The sequence below is a fragment of the Rhinatrema bivittatum genome, chromosome 4, assembly GCF_901001135.1.
Source record: "Rhinatrema bivittatum chromosome 4, aRhiBiv1.1, whole genome shotgun sequence".
NCBI lineage: Eukaryota > Metazoa > Chordata > Amphibia > Gymnophiona > Rhinatrematidae > Rhinatrema > Rhinatrema bivittatum.
Window position 1 is genome coordinate 272,671,426 of NC_042618.1, and position 17,782 is coordinate 272,689,207.

Below are 17,782 nucleotides of genomic sequence, written 5' to 3' on the forward strand. Positions count from 1 at the left end.
GCAGAAAAATGCAACAAGGACCATCTGGTCACCTATTTTCCATACATACAGGATGCAATTCCACAGACTATGTGTTCCTCCCCATTGCTATGGATCCTTTGCTTGTCCCAGGCTTTTTTGAACTCAGATACTGTTTTGCTGCCCCCCCCTACCTCCACTGAAATGCTGTTCCAGACATCTGCCAACCTTTCAGTGAAGAAATACTGTAATGTTATTCCTGAATCTACCCTTTAAAATCATGACAATTAAAAATTCAGTACAGACTTCAACCAATTTTATTTTCTCAAATGCTTTCCATGTTCAATAGGACTGCTCTGAAAAATTATAAGAACCGTATTCCAGCTCCAAACTGCACACCGTCACATATCCTAAAAAAAAGAAAAAAAATACAGTTACAAATTACTATAACAAGAAATGACACTGTTGTACACAAACTTGTTTATACTGGTTATTTCCTGTTTAGAAAATTTGAATACGAAACATTTTCTTGTAATATGTTCACATGAAAAACAAACCAATCTACAGATGATTAAAGAAACTGTACTCTAAACCAAAAGTCAAACTCAGTCAATAGGACAAATAATTAAACTCCTGACCCCCCCATCCCAGTTTGATTCCGATTGGCATCTCATTGTTAAGGAGAAACTTATCTCCTAAGTGTTTGGAAATTCCTCCACAATCACTCTCCACTCTTTTAGATTCAAGTAAATCAGGAGTGGCTAAACTTTTTTTTTCTTCTTATACAGGGCCACATTGGTGGCCTTTGCCTGCACCTAGGGCTGGGGGTGCCTCACTCTGACCTCTGGTCAAGGAGCTTGGGAGTATGTATTCTTGGGGGGGGGGGGGAGAGGGGAGGTCCTACCTATTGGCAGTACCTTGCATTTCTGTTGAAAGGGACTCATCAGTACAAAGTCCTTCCCTTTGGCTCATCTGCAGCCCCAAGGGTGTTCACCAAGTACCTAGTGGTGGTAACAGCATACCTACATCAGCTGGTAGTCTGTACCATCCCATATCTGGATGATTAGCTGGTGACGAGTTCATCCCAATAATGGGTTCTGGAGTCTCTCAAGAAAACCATTCAACTCCTTCAGTCTCTGGAGGTTCCTGGTCAGCTTGAGCCTCATCCCTCTCCAGAGGATCCAGTTCATAGGAGCAAGGATAGTTTTGGTTAGGGGGCAAATATTTCCCCTTGACAAAAGGGTTGTGATGCTAAGGAACCTAGTGGAGGCCCTCAAGTTGCAAAATAGGGCATCAATAAGATTGGTTTTGGCCATCCATGCCCCCTGCCAACATCATGCTGCAATGCTGATAAACATGACCATGCTATCCCTCTGAGGCAAGAGTTATCAGCCAAAGCCTAGTGTTGCAGGGCTCTCTAGAGATGCTAGCAAAACCAGAATTGAGCCCACAGTGTTTTCAGCAGAGGAAAAAGAAACAGAAAGGCAGTGGGAACGGGGCTAGAAGAGACATGCAGCCATGCATGCCTGCACCAGCCTCCCTTCTCTTTGAAAATCTTCAGGAGGTAGAATTTTTTTTTTTTTAAGAAATTTACCAGAAGATGGAATAAACTTCAGAACTTTAAAAAATAAATCATGAAAAACGATAAAAAGAAAAAAAAAGACAAGAAAATCTCCAGGAGATGTAATAAAGCAAGCAAGGGGCACAAGCTCCTTTGCCCTCTGTCAGGAGGCTCTACATATCTGAGAGTGGGCTCTCAATCACAGAGCCAATCTTAAGCGACATACCTTCCAGGAGCTCAGAAAACCCTGGAGGACTGACTCAGCCAGGTTCTTCTATCTAACATTAGTGGTCCTTGGTTCAACAAGTGGTGGACAGTTTGTTCAACCTATGGAATCAGCTGACATTCAACTTGTTCACTTCAGAAAGCAACAGGAAGATAGACAAGTTTTGCTTTATGCTTCCAAGAAGGTTCAGTTCAGTACCTGATGCTTTTCTGCTGCACTATGATGCCAGTCTTATATTTGTGTATCCACCAATCCTGTTAATTGCAAGAATAATCCAGAAAGTGCTTCAAAACTGTGTAAAAATGATTATCATTGCTCTGGCATGGCCAAGGAATGATCCCCTATCTCGTTTGGTTATCCAAATGGCCTTCAATCTCATTGGGGTCTTCTCTATCACTCATCTTGCAGGACAACGGACAAGTCTGCCATCTGAACCTCTTCTTCCTAGCCTTCACAGCATGGATTTTGAGTGCACAATAAATTCCTCCCTGCTTCTTCCAAAAGAGATGGCAGACATTTGATCTCAGTCAGGAAACCTTCAATTACAAAGTCCTACAGCTTCAAATGGAAGAGGATTTCAGCCTGATGTCATCGCCTCAGACCAACAGAGACTGAATGGTGACTTGATGCTCTAATCTGAGCTACAGTTTCCTTTTCTTTGTCCCTGAACAAATTGTATGCAACACAAGGGACATCTTCCTGCAGACCTCTGGCTCATTACCATGCCATCCTGTGGGACCCCAATGGCTGCTACTGAAGTTCTGGCTATAGTGTCGAATGCCATACATAGTAATATAGTAATGATGGCAGAAAAAGACCAAAATGGTCCATTCTAGTCTGCCCAGCAAGCTTCCCAAGGTAGTAACTGCCGCACTGGCAGGTTACCCCCATGTTTCTCTTAAGAGTAGTAACTGCCGCTCTGAGCAGGTTAAGCTTTTTTATTTATTCCCATGCTCTAGCCTTTTAGGGATCCATAGTGTTTATCCCATGTCCCTTTGAAATCCTTCACAGTTTTAGTCTTCACCACTTCCTCCAGAAGGGCATTCCAGGCATCCACCACCCTCTCAGTGAAGAAATATTTCCTGACATTGGTTCTAAGTCTTCCTCCCTGGAGTTTCAAATAGTGACCCCTAGTTCTATTAAATTGTTTCCAATGGAAAAGATTTGTTGACGACCATGGATCATTACAAACTTTCAAGTATCTGAAAGTCTGTATCATATCACCCCTGCTCCTCTTCTCCTCGAGGGTATACATATTCAGGTTCTACAACCTCTCCTCATAAGTCATTCGATAGAGATCACCCACCATTTTTGTCGCCCTTCTCTAGACCGCCTCCATCTTGTCTATGTCTCCTTTGAGATACAGTCTCAAGAACTGAACACAGTACTCCAGGTGAGGTCTCACCAAGGACCTGTACAAGGGGATAATTACTTCCCTTTTCTTACTAGATATTCCTCTCTCTATGCAGCCCTGCATTCTTCTGGCTTTGGCTATCGCCGTGTCACACTGCTTCTTCGACTTCAGATTGTTAGACACTATCACCCCAAGGTCTCTCTCCTGCTCCGTGCACATCAGCCCTTCACCCTCCCAACGCATATGGTTCTTTCGGATTACCACATCCCCAGATGCATGATTCTGCATTTCTTGGCAAGGAATCCCAGCTACCATATCTTCGACCACTCTTCCAGTTTCCTTAAATCCCGTCTCATTCTCTGTACTCCTTCCGGCGTGTCCATTCTGTGCAGATCTTAGTATCATCCACAAATAGACAAACTTTACCTTCTATCCCTTCCACATTGTCGCTCACAAAGATGTTGAACAGAACCGGGCTCAACACCGATCCCTATGGCACTCCACTTAACACCATTCTCTCTTCAGAGTAGGTTCCATTTACCATCACCCATTGTCTTCTATCCGTCAACCAGTTTTTAATCCATGCCAACACCTTGGAGCGGACTCCCAAGCTTCTCATTTTGTTGATGAGTCTTCTGTGTGGGACCGTATCAAAAGCTTTACTAAAATCCAAGTAAATTACATCAAGCGCTCTTCCCTGATCCAGTTCTCTAGTCACCCCATCAAATAAATCAATTAGATTCATCTGACAGGATCTTCCCCTGGTGAATCCATGCTGCTTCTGATCGAGCAACCCAGATTGTAGATAGTTCACTATCCTTTCCTTCAGCAGTCTCCATTAATTTTCCCACCAGTTTCCAGCCTCTTCTCTGCTCCAACTCTTGTGAAGCAGGATCACCACAGCTGTTCTCCAGGCACAGACTACAGATTAAGTGAATGAGATGTTTTTCGCCCTCCTCTGTATCCTCCACCACTTTCAGAACTGAGGCTTGATCTGGGACTAGCTATTCTGTTACAGGCTTCAGTTTCTTAATACACTCTTGCAAGCACTGCTGCGCTGCTTTATGAGTGCTCAGCATGGAACTCTGGATCACTTTCTTGCCAAAGGTGTCCAGGAGCTTCAGGCCATTCCCAGATAGATTATAGATCTGAGTTTTCTTGGTCTGCTTGAGGACTGACTACCACAACAGAATGGCAAGGAAGTTGGACCACACCAAACCCTAGTGCTGACTGCACCCTGAACTTTAAATCAAGTTTCCTGGCCACTGGCAGGCAAGTGGTGGGATTTTGACACATCTTGGGCTGGAAATCCTGGCACAGGTTTTACATATGGATGGCTGCCAAGTCCGCCGGATGTTGCAGCAGGCCAAAAACCTCCATTATTGGATCAGTCTCTTTCCTGACCCTGATTCCCAGTGTGTTTGATAGTTTAATCCATGAACCTAGAATAGCAAAGTCCTCAGGAGCAGAGAACTTTGTGGAAGAACAGCTGTCTGATGGAATTCCCGTAGATCCTTCTTCTGTTGCTAATAATGGGGCAATACTAACACATTACCCTCTCAGATGAAAAGGGAAATTGAGGGACAAACCTCTGTTGCCTCTGAAGGGACATAGCAAAGAGGGAAGTTGTCCTAGCTGACATGCCTTCCCTATCCACTGACTTAGGGCAAGACCTCTCAATCACACGTGAAGGTCAGCTCAACTGCTGAGGGCCTTCAACTCTTGTGGTGGGTTATGCCTTGGTGTTGAACTGGGTGGAGCTCCAGTTTGTGGAAAAGCCTCATGTTTTAATCAGAAGCTCCAGGGCACCTTACCTGTCTGCAGGAGTCAAAGAGGCAACAACATTCTTCACCAACTCAGTTAGCTGGTCCACTGTCTGCTGTGCTTTTTGGGCCGCAGTTGGACAAGAAACATCCTCTTCAGAAACACATGTAGGTTTCTCCTCACCTTGATGGAATAAGGTTGAAATACTTGGTTATAGTGAAACATATGTGGTGGTTCAGAGGCACTCTGCGCCAAACTAGCTGGGCTGTGAGTCAAGGCCTCTGATGCCCGGGTCAGTATGCTCTTGCTCGGTGTTTACATCGACAACAAAGGTATCATGGATGGAACTGGTGCCAGTGTCAAGTCTCTGTGCCGAGACCACTGGAGGTACCAGGTCCAGGAAGAAAAAGTGGTCTGGCACCATAGGGACTTTCTATGCCATCAAGGAAGAAAGCACTTGAGTCGAAACTGCTCCAGCCATCTTAGGAGCTAATGATGGCATCACAGATGCAGAGCCATGCAACTGATTCTTTTTCTTTATTTGCCCCATCTGGTACTGCTTTGGGGACAGGGCCCGCTTAGGTGTCATCTTCCGCACCTCTTCCCATGCAGAGTGCTTCTGTGCTATGCTTGACCCAAAGCCGGAGGTCTTAGCCAGGATCTGTAGTAGGGATTTTATGTGCAGAAAACGTACTTCCCTGTATGTACCTGGATCAGTCCAGACTCCTGGGTTTTGCCTCCCCTCCAGCAGATGGAGACAGAGAAAGTTTCGACAGACTCTGCCTTATATACCAGGGTACCACCCACAGTCTGCCAGTATTTTCTGTTTTCAGCAGATGGTGGAAGTGCTCAATCCACAGTCTGAATTGGTTGCTTAGTGAATTAGGTGTTTCAGTCAGGTAGATAGGTTTAGAGTGACTGATTTTGATTTTAACTGGAGGGATAGATCCCATTTAAAAAAAAAAAAAAAAGAAAAGGTGAATTCCTCAGCCTCCCAGGGGGTTGCTACATCCTGAGCGCGTGAACGGGCACCATTTTGAATACATTTGGCGTAGCAGCATTATGCCGCCTTCCCTGTCACCTCAGCGACTGGTCTCAGGGGGGGCCAAATAGACTTTTGCTGACCCGATTTTGTTGGAGGATGACCCCGATAGGGACGGAGACTCCTCCTCCTTCTCTCAGTTCGGATTTTGTCCTGTTAATGCATAAGGCCTTTAAGGCCAGGAAGTCTAATAAAAAGCAGGGACTTGACAAACCTACATACCCGGTGCCCCTTAAGTCCTGGAAACGGTCCAAGCATAGTAGGGATCAAGAGGCCACTAAAGATAAGCGCCCCTTACGGACCATAGCGCCACAGGACGATTCGGACACGTCCTCAGACACAGGGGACCAGGATGGTCAGGACCCACCAGCCCAGCCTCCGAGGGGGGTAACGGGCGAGGGGGACCAGCAGCAGAGTGCTGCTGGGGAATCTAATATCGTCGAGGGAGATGACCCAAAGGTGGTCCGTCTGTTCCGAAAAGAGGAACTACCGCCCCTCATTCCTGCCATTTTGAGGGAATTAGGGATCAAAGCATCTCAGGAAGTCTCATTTGGGCTCTATGGACCCTGTGTTGTTGGGCCTGAGGGGTCCTCCTACAGCTTTCCCCCTTTTATTTCTCAATGGGATACCCCAGATTTGGGGTTAAAGGTCACGAAAGCAATGGATAAGCTTTATCCTCTACCGGAGGAAGCTTTGGAGATTCTTTGAGTTCCGAAGGTGGATGCAGCAGTATCTGCGGTTATGAAGAAAACTACTATTCCAGTCACGGGGGCCACGGCTCTCAAGGATCTGCAGGATCGAAACCTTGAACTGCAGCTTAAGAAAATCTTTGAGGTCTCTGCATTAGGGGTCCGAGCAGCGATGTGTAGCAATTTCGGTTTGAGAGCAGGTCTCCCGCTGGGTGCAAAGGCTGCAGGCCAATGAGTCTCTCTCTGAAGAAGAAGCTCTTCAAGCAGGGCGCCTTGAGGCAGTGGTGGCATATAGTGCGGATGCCCTTTATGATCTTTTGCAGACGTCCGCTCGCTCCATGGTCTCAGCTTTCTCGGCACGGAGATTATTGTGGTTGCGCAACTGGTCTGCGGATGTTTCTTCCAAGTCCCAGTTGGGGTCCCTGCCTTTTAAGGGCAAGCTACTGTTTGGGAAGGAGCTGGAAGACATGATTCAGTCCTTGGGCGAGAATAAGGTTCACTGGCTGCCGGAAGACAGGCCAAGATCCAGAGGAACCTTTTCTTCTCGGTCCCACTTCCGTGGAAGTCAAAGATCTCGAGCCCCCGAACGCCCAATTCTTCGTTTCGGCAGTCTGCAGGCAGACAGCAATCATGGGCTCAGCCCTTTCGTGGGTGGCGTTTCGGCAGACCTGGTACCTCCCAGTCTACCCCAGCTGGAAAATCTTTGCAATGATGGACAGCCGGTCCATTCCTCAGTTCCAATCGTAGGGGGCAGACTGTCTCTGTTTTACAATGAATGAGCCAAAATCACATTGGACCAATGGGTGCTTTCTGTGATAAAACACGCTACACTTTAGATTTTGCCTTGCCGACCCCATGCGAGAATGGGAAATAGGTAATACTAAGAAACAAGAAAAGGACTTATATGCACAAGCAAAAGTCACCTAAGAACATATGTGAGTTTTATTTTTTATTTTATCACACTTAAGTATTAAGTTAAAGAATTACAGTATACCGCACCTATGGTTAGCCCATAAAGGGAATTTTAATACACTTTACATATAGCTTATAATATTGAATCATGTATCCGAACAACTGCGGCACCCTCTGGTTAAAAATTAAATCCATTCTGAACTTATTTATGTGCCTATTTGTAAACCGTTGTGATGGTATATCACTAAACGATGGTATATAAAATTTTTTAAATAAAAAATAAAAAAATAAATGTTCGGTTTCTGATTTCCCCATGCGGGTATGCCGAAAAGCTTCGAGCGGTGAAGCAAACCTTGCAGCGCCTCCTCGATCTGGGTGCAATTGTGCAGGTCCCTCCGCCAAAGCAGCGCCTGGGCCGTTACTCCATTTACTTCGTCATGCCAAAAAAGGAGGGGTTCTGCTGATTCTTTTCTGACAGAAAAGAATCAGCAGAACCAGGGGTCACGATTTGAAGCTCCAGGGAGGAAGACTCAGAACCAATGTCAGGAAGTATTTCTTCACAGAGAGGGTGGTGGATGCCTGGAATGCCCTTCCGGAAGAAGTGGTGAAGACCAGATCTGTGAAGGACTTCAAAGGGGCGTGGGATAAACACTGTGGATACATAAAGTCTAGAGGACGTGAATGAAGAGTGGGTGGCTCGCGGGAATGACGGCTACTGCCTGGAGATAATACCTTATTCAATAAACATACACACGGTTAATGCGACTCCAACATTGCTCTAAGCTTCAACGGCAAGAGGAAACGTGGAAAAAGATTTGCATTCACAAAAAAAAGCGGGGAGTAGCTTGCTTGTTACGGCGGTTACTACCCCAAACCAAATAAGCCTGGTACTTCACTTTCAATGCATATCCAGCATAGCTCTCTGCTTCAACGGCAGGGGAGAAAGACTGATATATCACGCATATCCAGCATAGCTCTCTGCTTCAACGGCAGGGGAGAAAGTCTCATAGTTAACTTTCAATGCATATCCAGCATAACTCTCTGCTTCTACAGCAGGGAAGAAAGACTGAATGTTCACACATATCTAGCATAGCTCTCTGCTTCAACGCAGGGGAGAAAGTCAGATACTTCACTTTCAATGCATATCCAGCATAACTCTCTGCTTCAACGGCAGGGGGAATGAAGAAAAGTAGATCTATATACAGACAACAACCAATAAAGTCTGAATTATTTCGTCTGGGTAAACAAATAAGCATGGGTATAGCTTGCTTATTGCGGCGGTTACTACCCCTAACTAATTAAGCTAGATATTTCACTTAGAGGCAGTTCCAACACTGCTCTCTACATTAATGGCGGGGGTGGAAGGGAAATAGAATCAAAAGGTTACTAAGAGCCAAGAGTAACAGATAAGTATGAGAAAAAAAAAAAGTGCAAAACTTGCTGGGCAGACTGGATGGGCCGTTTGGTCTTCTTCTGCCATCATTTCTATGTTTCTATGGGTCCTTCCAGCCTGTCCTCGATTTAAAGCAGGTCAACAAATGTCTTCTGATCCCCCGCTTCCGCATGGAGACATTACAGTCAGTCATCGCGTCAGTTCGACCGGGGGAGTTCCTAGCAAATCTGGATCTGACGGAGGCGTATTTGCATATTGGGATCCGGGCAGATCAGAGCTTCCTGAGATTTTCCCTCCTGGGACAGCTCTACCATTTCAAGTTCTGCCCTTCGGCCTTGATACAGCCCCCAGGACGTTCACCAAGATCATGATGGTGGTAGCAGCACAACTACGCAGAGAAGGCTTGTTGATGCAACTGTACTTGGACGACTGGCTGATTCGGGCAAAGTCAGAAGAGCTTTGCCAGGCAGCAATCCAGCGTGTACTGCAATTGTTGAAGGCGCTCGGCTGGGTGGTCAACAGGGCCAAAAGTCACCTAACCCCCTCTCAATCCTTGGAGCTTTTGGGAGCATTGTTCGACACCCGCCAAGAGAGCATTTTCCTTACGTCCGACTGCATTTTCAAATTACAAGGGCAAGTGAGGAGTTTCTTGTCAAAGCATCCTCCGAAGATCTGGGATTACTTGCAGGTTCTGGGCTCCATGACCTCGACCTTGGAACTGGTTCCATGGGCTTTCGCTCACATGCGACCGTTGCAATCAGCTTTACTTTCCCATTGGAGTTCAGTTTCCAAACAATTCCACCGAATCCTACCGCTGACGGAGTCCGCTCAGTCCAGTCTGGATTGGTGGCTGGTCACTGACCATTTGAGCCAGGGTGTTCCCTTGGTTGTTCCGGAGTGGAAGGTGGTCACCACGGATGCCAGCCTTTACGGTTGGGGAGCGGTTTGCCTGCGGAAATCCATACAGGGGCAATGGTCTCCAGAGGAGTCTTGTTGGTCAATCAATCGGCTGGAAACCAGATCAGTACAACTGGCGTTGCAGGCCTTTCTTCCGCTTATCGAAGGGAAGTCGGTCAGAGTGCTATCCAACAATACGACCACAGTGGCTTACATCAATCGCCAGGGAGGAACCAAAAGTCAGCCGGTGGCATTGGAAGCTTGCCTGTTAGTCAGCTGGATGGAGCAGAATCTGGTCAGCTTAGCAGCGTCCCACATAGCCAGGGTCAACAACGTTCACGCAGATTTCTTAAGTCTGCATCATCTCGATCCAGGAGAGTGGGAGCTGGCGGACAGAGCCTTTCAACTCATCTGTGACAGGTGGGGCACACCTTGCATGGATCTGATGGCGACGTTCAAGAATTCCAAGGCTCCGCACTTCTTTGCGCGCTGCAGAGACACAGGACAGAAGGCGTGAATGCTCTTATTCTGCCCTGGCAGACGACCATCCTGCTTTACGTGTTTCCTCCTTCGCCGCTAATCGGCAAAGTGCTCCGGCGAATAGAGAAGCACCCAGCGGAAGTGATCCTGGTGGCTCCTGAATGGCCACGTCGGCCGAGGTTTGCGAATCTGGTCAATCTCACGGTGGAGGGCCCTCTGCGATTCCCGTATCTTCCGAACCTGCTTCATCAGGGGCTCGTCTGTTTTGACCAGGTCGATTGCTTTTGTCTAGTGGCATAGCATCTGAAGAGCAAAGGCTATTCTAATGCGGTGGTAACTACCTTGTTGAGATCGCGTAAAACTTCGACTTCTCTCTCTTATGTTCGTGTCTGGAAGGTTTTTGAGTCATGGTGCGTCGACTGGAGTATTTTACCCACATGGGCATCTGTGTCAGATATCTTGGGTTTCCTTCAGGCGGGATTGGCTAAGGGCTTATCCTGTAGTTCCTTGAGGGTCTAGGTGGTGGCTCTTGGTTGTTTGCGTGGGGCCATACGCGGCATGCCGTTGGCCACGCATCCTGATGTTTCTCTCTTCCTTAGAGGGGCGAAGCATTTGCGCCCGCCGGTGAGTTCGCCCTGTCCGTCCTGGAATCTGAATAACTTAGTCCTTACGGCTTTGTGTGCGCCGCCCTTTGAGCCTTTGAAAAGAGCAACCTTGAAGGACCTCACGTTGAAAGTGGTGTTTCTAGTGGCAATTTCCTCTGCTCGTAGGGTATCCGAGCTGCAAGCATTGTCAAGCAGGGAGCCTTTCTTGAGAATTTCAGACTCTGGTGTTACTTTGCGAATAGTTCCTTCCTTTCTTCCAAAGGTAGTTTCCTCCTTTCATTTGAATCAATCGGTCGAAGTCCCATCCTTTTCCGATCTGGACCGGTCGGATCCTCTCTCTAAGGACTTGAGGAAGTTAGATGTTCGCAGGGCTCTGCTGCGCTATCTGGAGGTTACCAACAATTTTCAGGTCTCCGATCACCTCTTTGTGCTCTGGAGTGGTCCAAAGAGAGGTAATATGGCTTCTAAGACCACGATAGCTCGGTGGCTGAAGGAGGCAATAAATTCATATTTGCTGCGAGGTAAGCCCTTACCAGTGGGGCTTCGAAGCGCATTCTACACGGTCTCAGGCGGCTTCCTGGGCAGAGAGTCAGCAGGTTTCTCCGCAGTAAATTTGCAGTGCGGCTACATGGAAATCCTTGCATACCTTTGCGAGGCATTACAGGCTGGATGTTCAGGACCCGGATGGGGGAAATTTCGGAGTAGGTGTGCTAAGAGCAGGCCTCTCCGGATCCCATCCCAGGTGAGTAGAGCTCTGGTACATCCCAGGAGTCTGGACTGATCCGGGTACGTACAGGGAAAAGAAAATTGGTTCTTACCTGATAATTTTCGTTCCTGTAGTTCCACGGATCAGTCCAGAGACCCGCCCGCTTACTGCATAGAGGTAATGGGGAGTCCATTACTTTCAGCATTTGTTAATTTCTGGTCTGCAGGTCAATCTTGTTTCCCTATTTAATGGGTCTGGTTTACAGTTGGGGTCCATGTTCCAGTTTCAGTTTGCGATTCCTGTATATAGTTTAGTACCATTCTGCTTTGACACTGAGTAATACTGGCAGACTGTGGGTGGCACCCTGGTATATAAGGCAGAGTCTGTCAAAACTTTCTCTGTCTCCATCTGCTGGAGGGGAGGCAAAACCCAGGAGTCTCAACTGACCCGTGGTACTACAGGAACGAAAATTATTAGGTAAGAACCAATTTTCTTTTTAGGCATAAAAAGCTTGCTTTCCATACATAAAATATGATTTTAGTTTTGCAAAATATATTTCTTGGACTATCGCCGATTCTAGACAGGTAACAGAATTACAAACATAAAATCAAGACATACTCAAACATAGGACAGAATCTCAAAAAAACAAAAAACTGCACAAGAACAAATCTGTCCCAATAAAACCTGAGGGACACAGCACAAGCACAAATTTGCCCAATGAAACCATCTCAAATATGCGCACAAGAAATGCTTTCTGTACTGGAAACATTTTTGTGCATAAATATTTTATGCACAGAAAAAATGATGTGTACATAAACCATGATTTCTGCACATAAATCATGTTTTTGTGTGTTAAGCTTTTCTTCGTGCACATTTTCCAGTTTGTACGCATTTTTTCATCTCCCGATATATTAGCATACCATTTCCTTACTGCACAGGGAGTTTTAAAAAACTCAAAAACCATAGAGGTCCATATTGAAAAGCATATAGCTGGCCAAGTCAGAAATTAGCCAGCTAAATATTTGGGCACATATCCATCTAAATTCTGCCTATCTAGTAAGTTAGGTGGCTAGAATTTAGCCATAAGTTATGGGTGTTCCGGGGCATAACTGAGAGGAGTTTAATTAGCCGGCTAAGTTAACTGGCTAACTCCAATATTCAGAGTTAGCTGGATGACTTAGCCGGTTAAGTCTGGTTGAGCCCAAGAGCTGTCCTATAGTTAGCCAGCTAATTTTAAGATAGCTGGCTATATTCTATAGTGTGGATGCACTATTCAATGTACCTCCAAAATTAGCCAGAGACATTTATCCAGCTAACTTTGCTAACTGGACTGTGTCGAATTTGGACCTCTTAAGCTTGCATGTTAAGAAAATGTGTGATGAATTTCAGTGCACACATTTTATGCTCAGTTTATTACATTGACTCCAAGATTGATTAAGGGCCTGAGATATAAATTAACAAGTAAATTTGAAAGAACTGAACCCTGAGGAACCCCACAGGTCAGCAAGTGAAGTGTAGAAGAGAATTCATCTAGTACAACTTTGAGTGCAGAATTCTCCAGAAAAGATTTGAGCCACACAAGGAATGGTCCTCCTAGTAGCCTAGAAGTTAGAACAGCGGTCTGTGAACCAGGAAAGCCAGGGTTCAAATCCCACTTTCATTGCTTGTAACCTTGGGCAAGCCACTTTACCCTCCATTGTCTCAGGTACAAACTTAGGCCTAGATTTACCAAACATTCCAGATCTCCACCAACCCACAAATGATGCTTCTTTCAAATACGGAGGGGCAGGAAGGGTTTGGGACCTCCTAGACCACCGGGGTCTATTTTTTTTTTTATGTGGGATGTAATGGGGGGGGGGGAATAGACCCAGGAATAATGGTTTCTGTTAGGGGGGCAGAGGAGATGGTTGTGTTTTGTAAATCGCCTTGAACTTTGGATTGTGCGATTAACAAATAATTTCAAATAAATAAATAAATAAATAGTATATTAACTAGTGTTATTTTGTTCACTGCCTCTGCTAATTTAATATTTCAAGAAGATCCTATTAACTCCCCAGATCTATTCTGACATGGTGTGCTATGAACAGATTAGTTATCTGCACAAGTTCTGGGAAAGTTATGAGAATTATTTATTTTAAGCAGTTTGTATTCTGCACACATTCAAACTTGTTCTGGGTAGATTCCAACATTCACAAGAATAAATCAGATAAAACACCCTATATAAATTAAACAGTATCACAAACTAGTCTAATAAAATGACACATTAAGCAAACCTAAAGTAGGTGGTTAATACTATACACCCTGATATTTAGGAAACAGCGGACCTCATGGTTCTAAATCCATGAATGCTTGTTTAAAAAGAAATATCTAAGTTCCTTTTGAACCTTTAAGACAAGCAGTGGCGCATAGGGAATCAGGAAGGGAATTCTGCAGTCTCTGGTAGATTCAAGATGGGTCACCCTGACTGACAGAATTTCCAGGGAGGTTTTATTAGCTCACCTAAGAACCCTGTATGGTTTATAGATATGTAATATTTATTTATTTAGCATCTATTTGTACTCCATAAACTCCACATAGTGATCGTGGAGTACAAATAACATTCATAAAATTTTCATAAAACAATAAAAGGTAAAAAACATGCAATACAGTATAAAACAATACATAATCATAAATCACATCAAATTCCTGCTTAAAATAAAATGTTTTACTTGCTTCCTAAACAAAGTAAAAGCACTAATGAGGCGAATCTCTCTCAGCAAAGCAATCCTTAATGTAGGCGCTATGTAAGAGAATGCTGAAACACGTATAGTTTGTAATCTATAATCTCTCACTGGAGGAATTACGAGGGTAAGTCAGTAAGTAAGTCACAAATCTCTCTACTAAGGTAATAAAACATATATCTGTAATGTTGTCATATTCCATAGATGGCAGCACCTTAGAAGTGCATATGTACATAAATAGTTATTTAAACTGTGCATGCGCAGGGGCTGTGTACACAAGGAAAATGGCTGCCGTGTTGACAGATTGTACGGTCGAAGAACAACATGCTGTTGTCCAATTTTTATGGGCTAAGGGCTTAGTGGCAAAAGACATTCATAAAGAAATGTATCCAGTATATGGAGAGAAATGTTTCTCGCGTAAAGCAATTTATAACTGGACCGATAAATTTGCACAAGGACGTGCCAACGTGAACGACAAAACCAGACCTGGTCGACCTGTAGAGATTGCGACAGAGGCAACTGTGAAGCAGGTTGAAGAGATGGTTCGCACTAACCGGAGGGTAACAATTGACGAGGTTGCCAAAGAAATTGGGTGTTCTCACGGATTAGCATATTCCTTAGTACACGATGCATTGAACTTTCGCAAAGTCTGTGCAAGATGGGTTCCCAAACAGCTGACCAAAGACAATAAGAACAACCGGATGGGTGTCTGTTTGGAAAATCTCTGCCATTATGCAAACGAAGGTGAATCAATGATGGCACGTATTGTTACTGGTGACGAGTTGTGGGTGCACCACTATCAACCAGAAGCGAAACGCGATTCCATGCAGTGGAATCCACTGTCACAGACACCGAGAAAGTTCAAGCTTGTGCCTTCTGCAGGAAAGGTGATGTTGACTATGTTTTGGGACCGAGATGAGATACTCTTAACCAGTTTTCAGAAGCGTGGTGAATCTGTTAATTCGGCTTCCTACTGTGCTACTCTATTAAATCTTAAAGGAGCTATTCGTAGAAAACGCCCAGATCTGGAAAAAAGAGGAGTGCTGTTTCTTCACGATAATGCCAGACCACACACTTCGAATGAGACTCGTCAGACAATTGCGAACCTGCACTGGGAAGTTCTTGAACATCCACCATACAGTCCGGATTTGGCACCCAGCGATTTTCACTTGTTTGGCAAACTGAAAAGCTATCTCAGTGGTAAACATTTCACCAGCGATGAAGAAGTGGAACAAGAGGTGAAGCGCTGGTTACGATGCCAGCCAAAAGACTTTTACGCAGAAGGTTTTGACTGACTTTTCAAACGCTGGGACAAATGTATAAATGTTTGCGGCGATTACGTTAAAAAGTAGTTGGTTTTTCCAGAAAAACTGTTTGTGACTATATTCTGTATATTTCACAGTAAATAATTCATCTTTTGCATTTAAATAAATTTCATGAATATTAATCCCATGTATGTTTGTGACTTAATTACTGACTTACCCTCGTATTAAAAGATTAGTGTCTTGAAATCGTAAACTTCTACTTGGTAAATATAGCAACAAGTCCACATGAATTACTACTTTGCAGCAATTTAAAAACACTATTTTAAATTGCACTCTCTTATATACAGGTAGCCAGTGCAGTTCTATTAAAACTGGAGTTAAAAGGAAAATTAGTTTCTTACCTGATAATTTTCGTTCCTGTAGTACCAAGGATCAGTCCAGACTAATGGGTTATACCTCCCCTCCAGCAGATGGAGTCAGAGAAATGCTGAAAAGCACCCCCTAGATATACTGGTGTGCCATCTGCGATCCCTCAGTATAAAGAATATCAAAGCAGAAGAAACATACCTTCCGCTGAATAATAAACTGTTTAAACCCAACCAATGACTAGATCAAGTAGGACTACTGCCCTAATAAAACAAACCATTTTGTCCCCCGTGACCAAACAGGAGAAAGGGAACCCTGTAAAACTTGCCTGTAACGATGAACCAATACTTATGCCAATGCTCTGTAATCGTAGAAACTGCAATAGAAGGAACAGCAGACACGAGCGGACTCTCCCATAACCTACTTGGGCGGGCGTCTGGACTGATCCTTGGTACTACAGGAACGAAAATTATCAGGTAAGAAACTAATTTTCCTTTCCCTGTACGTACCAGGATCAGTCCAGACTGCTGGGATGTACCCGAGCCGTCTTAAATGGGGTGGGACCCAGAGAGTCCCGCTCGCAGTACGCTGCTCCCAAAAGAGTCTGACGACAGACCATGAACATCTAAGCGGTAATGCCTAGAGAACGAATGCAAGGATTTCCAAGTGGCCGCCCTGCAAATCTCCTGGGAAGACACAAACTGGCTTTCAGCCCACGAAACCGCTTGAGAACGCAGAGAATGAGCCTTAAGCCAATCTGGTACCGACCTTCCGCAACCAATGTATGTGGAAGCAATCGCGCCTTTCAGCCTTTTCAGGCATCCAAAGCGATAGTTGCTTTGGATGCCTGAAGACCCTTTACAAATGATCTGACCTTCGAAATTCATTAGTCACCTCCAAGTACCGCAGAAGTACCCGACGGACATCCAAACGCCTCAAATCCCGACCTTGAGAAGACCAGATATCCTCCTCTGTGAAGGAAGGTAATTCCACCGTCTGATTAACATGGAAGGCTGATACCACCTTAGGCAAGAGGGAAGGAACTGTGCATAAGGAAACTCCAGACTCAGAAATACGCAAGAACGGTTCCCTGCACGAGAGAGCCTGAAGTTCCGAAATGCGACGCGCGGCGAAATGGCCACTAGAAACACCGCCTTGCAAGTTAAATCCTTCAAGGTGGCCCTCTTAATGGGCTCAAAAGGAGGAGCGCAGAGAACACGGAGAACCAAATTCAAGCTCCAGGATGGGCAGGGATTTCTCACAGGGGGACACAAATTCCTAACCCCGCACAAAAAACGTGCACCATCAGGGTGACAAGCAAGCGAAGAACCCTCAACCTTGTCTCTCAGACAGCCCAGAGCCGCTACCTGTACCCGAAGGGAACTGTACGCCAAGCCCTTCTTCAAACCTTCCTGCAAAAATGCGAGAATATGCCCCAAAGAAGCCTTTCGCAGGGACAGATGTAAACCACTGCACCAGGAGTCAAAGACCTTCCAAACTCTGGCATAGGTTAACGAAGTCAAAGATCTGCGAGCCCTAAGCAGAGTAGAGATCACCGTTTCCGGATAACCCTTCTTTCTCAGTTGTCTCCGCTCATAAGCCAAGCCGCTAGACAAAAGTGATCCGCCAGATCGAAAAATACCGGACCCTGGCGCAGGAGATTCGGGAGATGACTGAGACGCATGGGCCCGTCCACCGCTAGGTTGACCAGATCCACGAACCACGGCCTTCTTGGCCACTCCGGGGCCACTAGAATTACCAGACCCCGGTGGGATTCTATGCGCCTTAACACCTTTCCCACCAGAGGCCACGGGGGAAACACAGAGGAGGATGCGAGGAGGCCA

General features: G+C 45.4%; 1 protein-coding gene across 4 annotated transcripts in view; it reads right to left on the minus strand.

Moving 5' to 3' along the window:
- Nucleotides 1-257: 257 nt before the first annotated feature.
- The window catches only part of SAMM50 (SAMM50 sorting and assembly machinery component), a 209,052-nt gene continuing 191,527 nt past the window's right edge, over nucleotides 258-17,782 (minus strand). For all 4 annotated transcript variants that reach the window (XM_029600121.1, XM_029600123.1, XM_029600120.1 and 1 more), the window contains one exon: nucleotides 258-368. In XM_029600121.1, coding sequence (XP_029455981.1) covers nucleotides 323-368 — 46 coding nt within the window. In that variant the 3' untranslated portion in view covers nucleotides 258-322. The remainder of the gene's footprint in view (nucleotides 369-17,782) is intronic.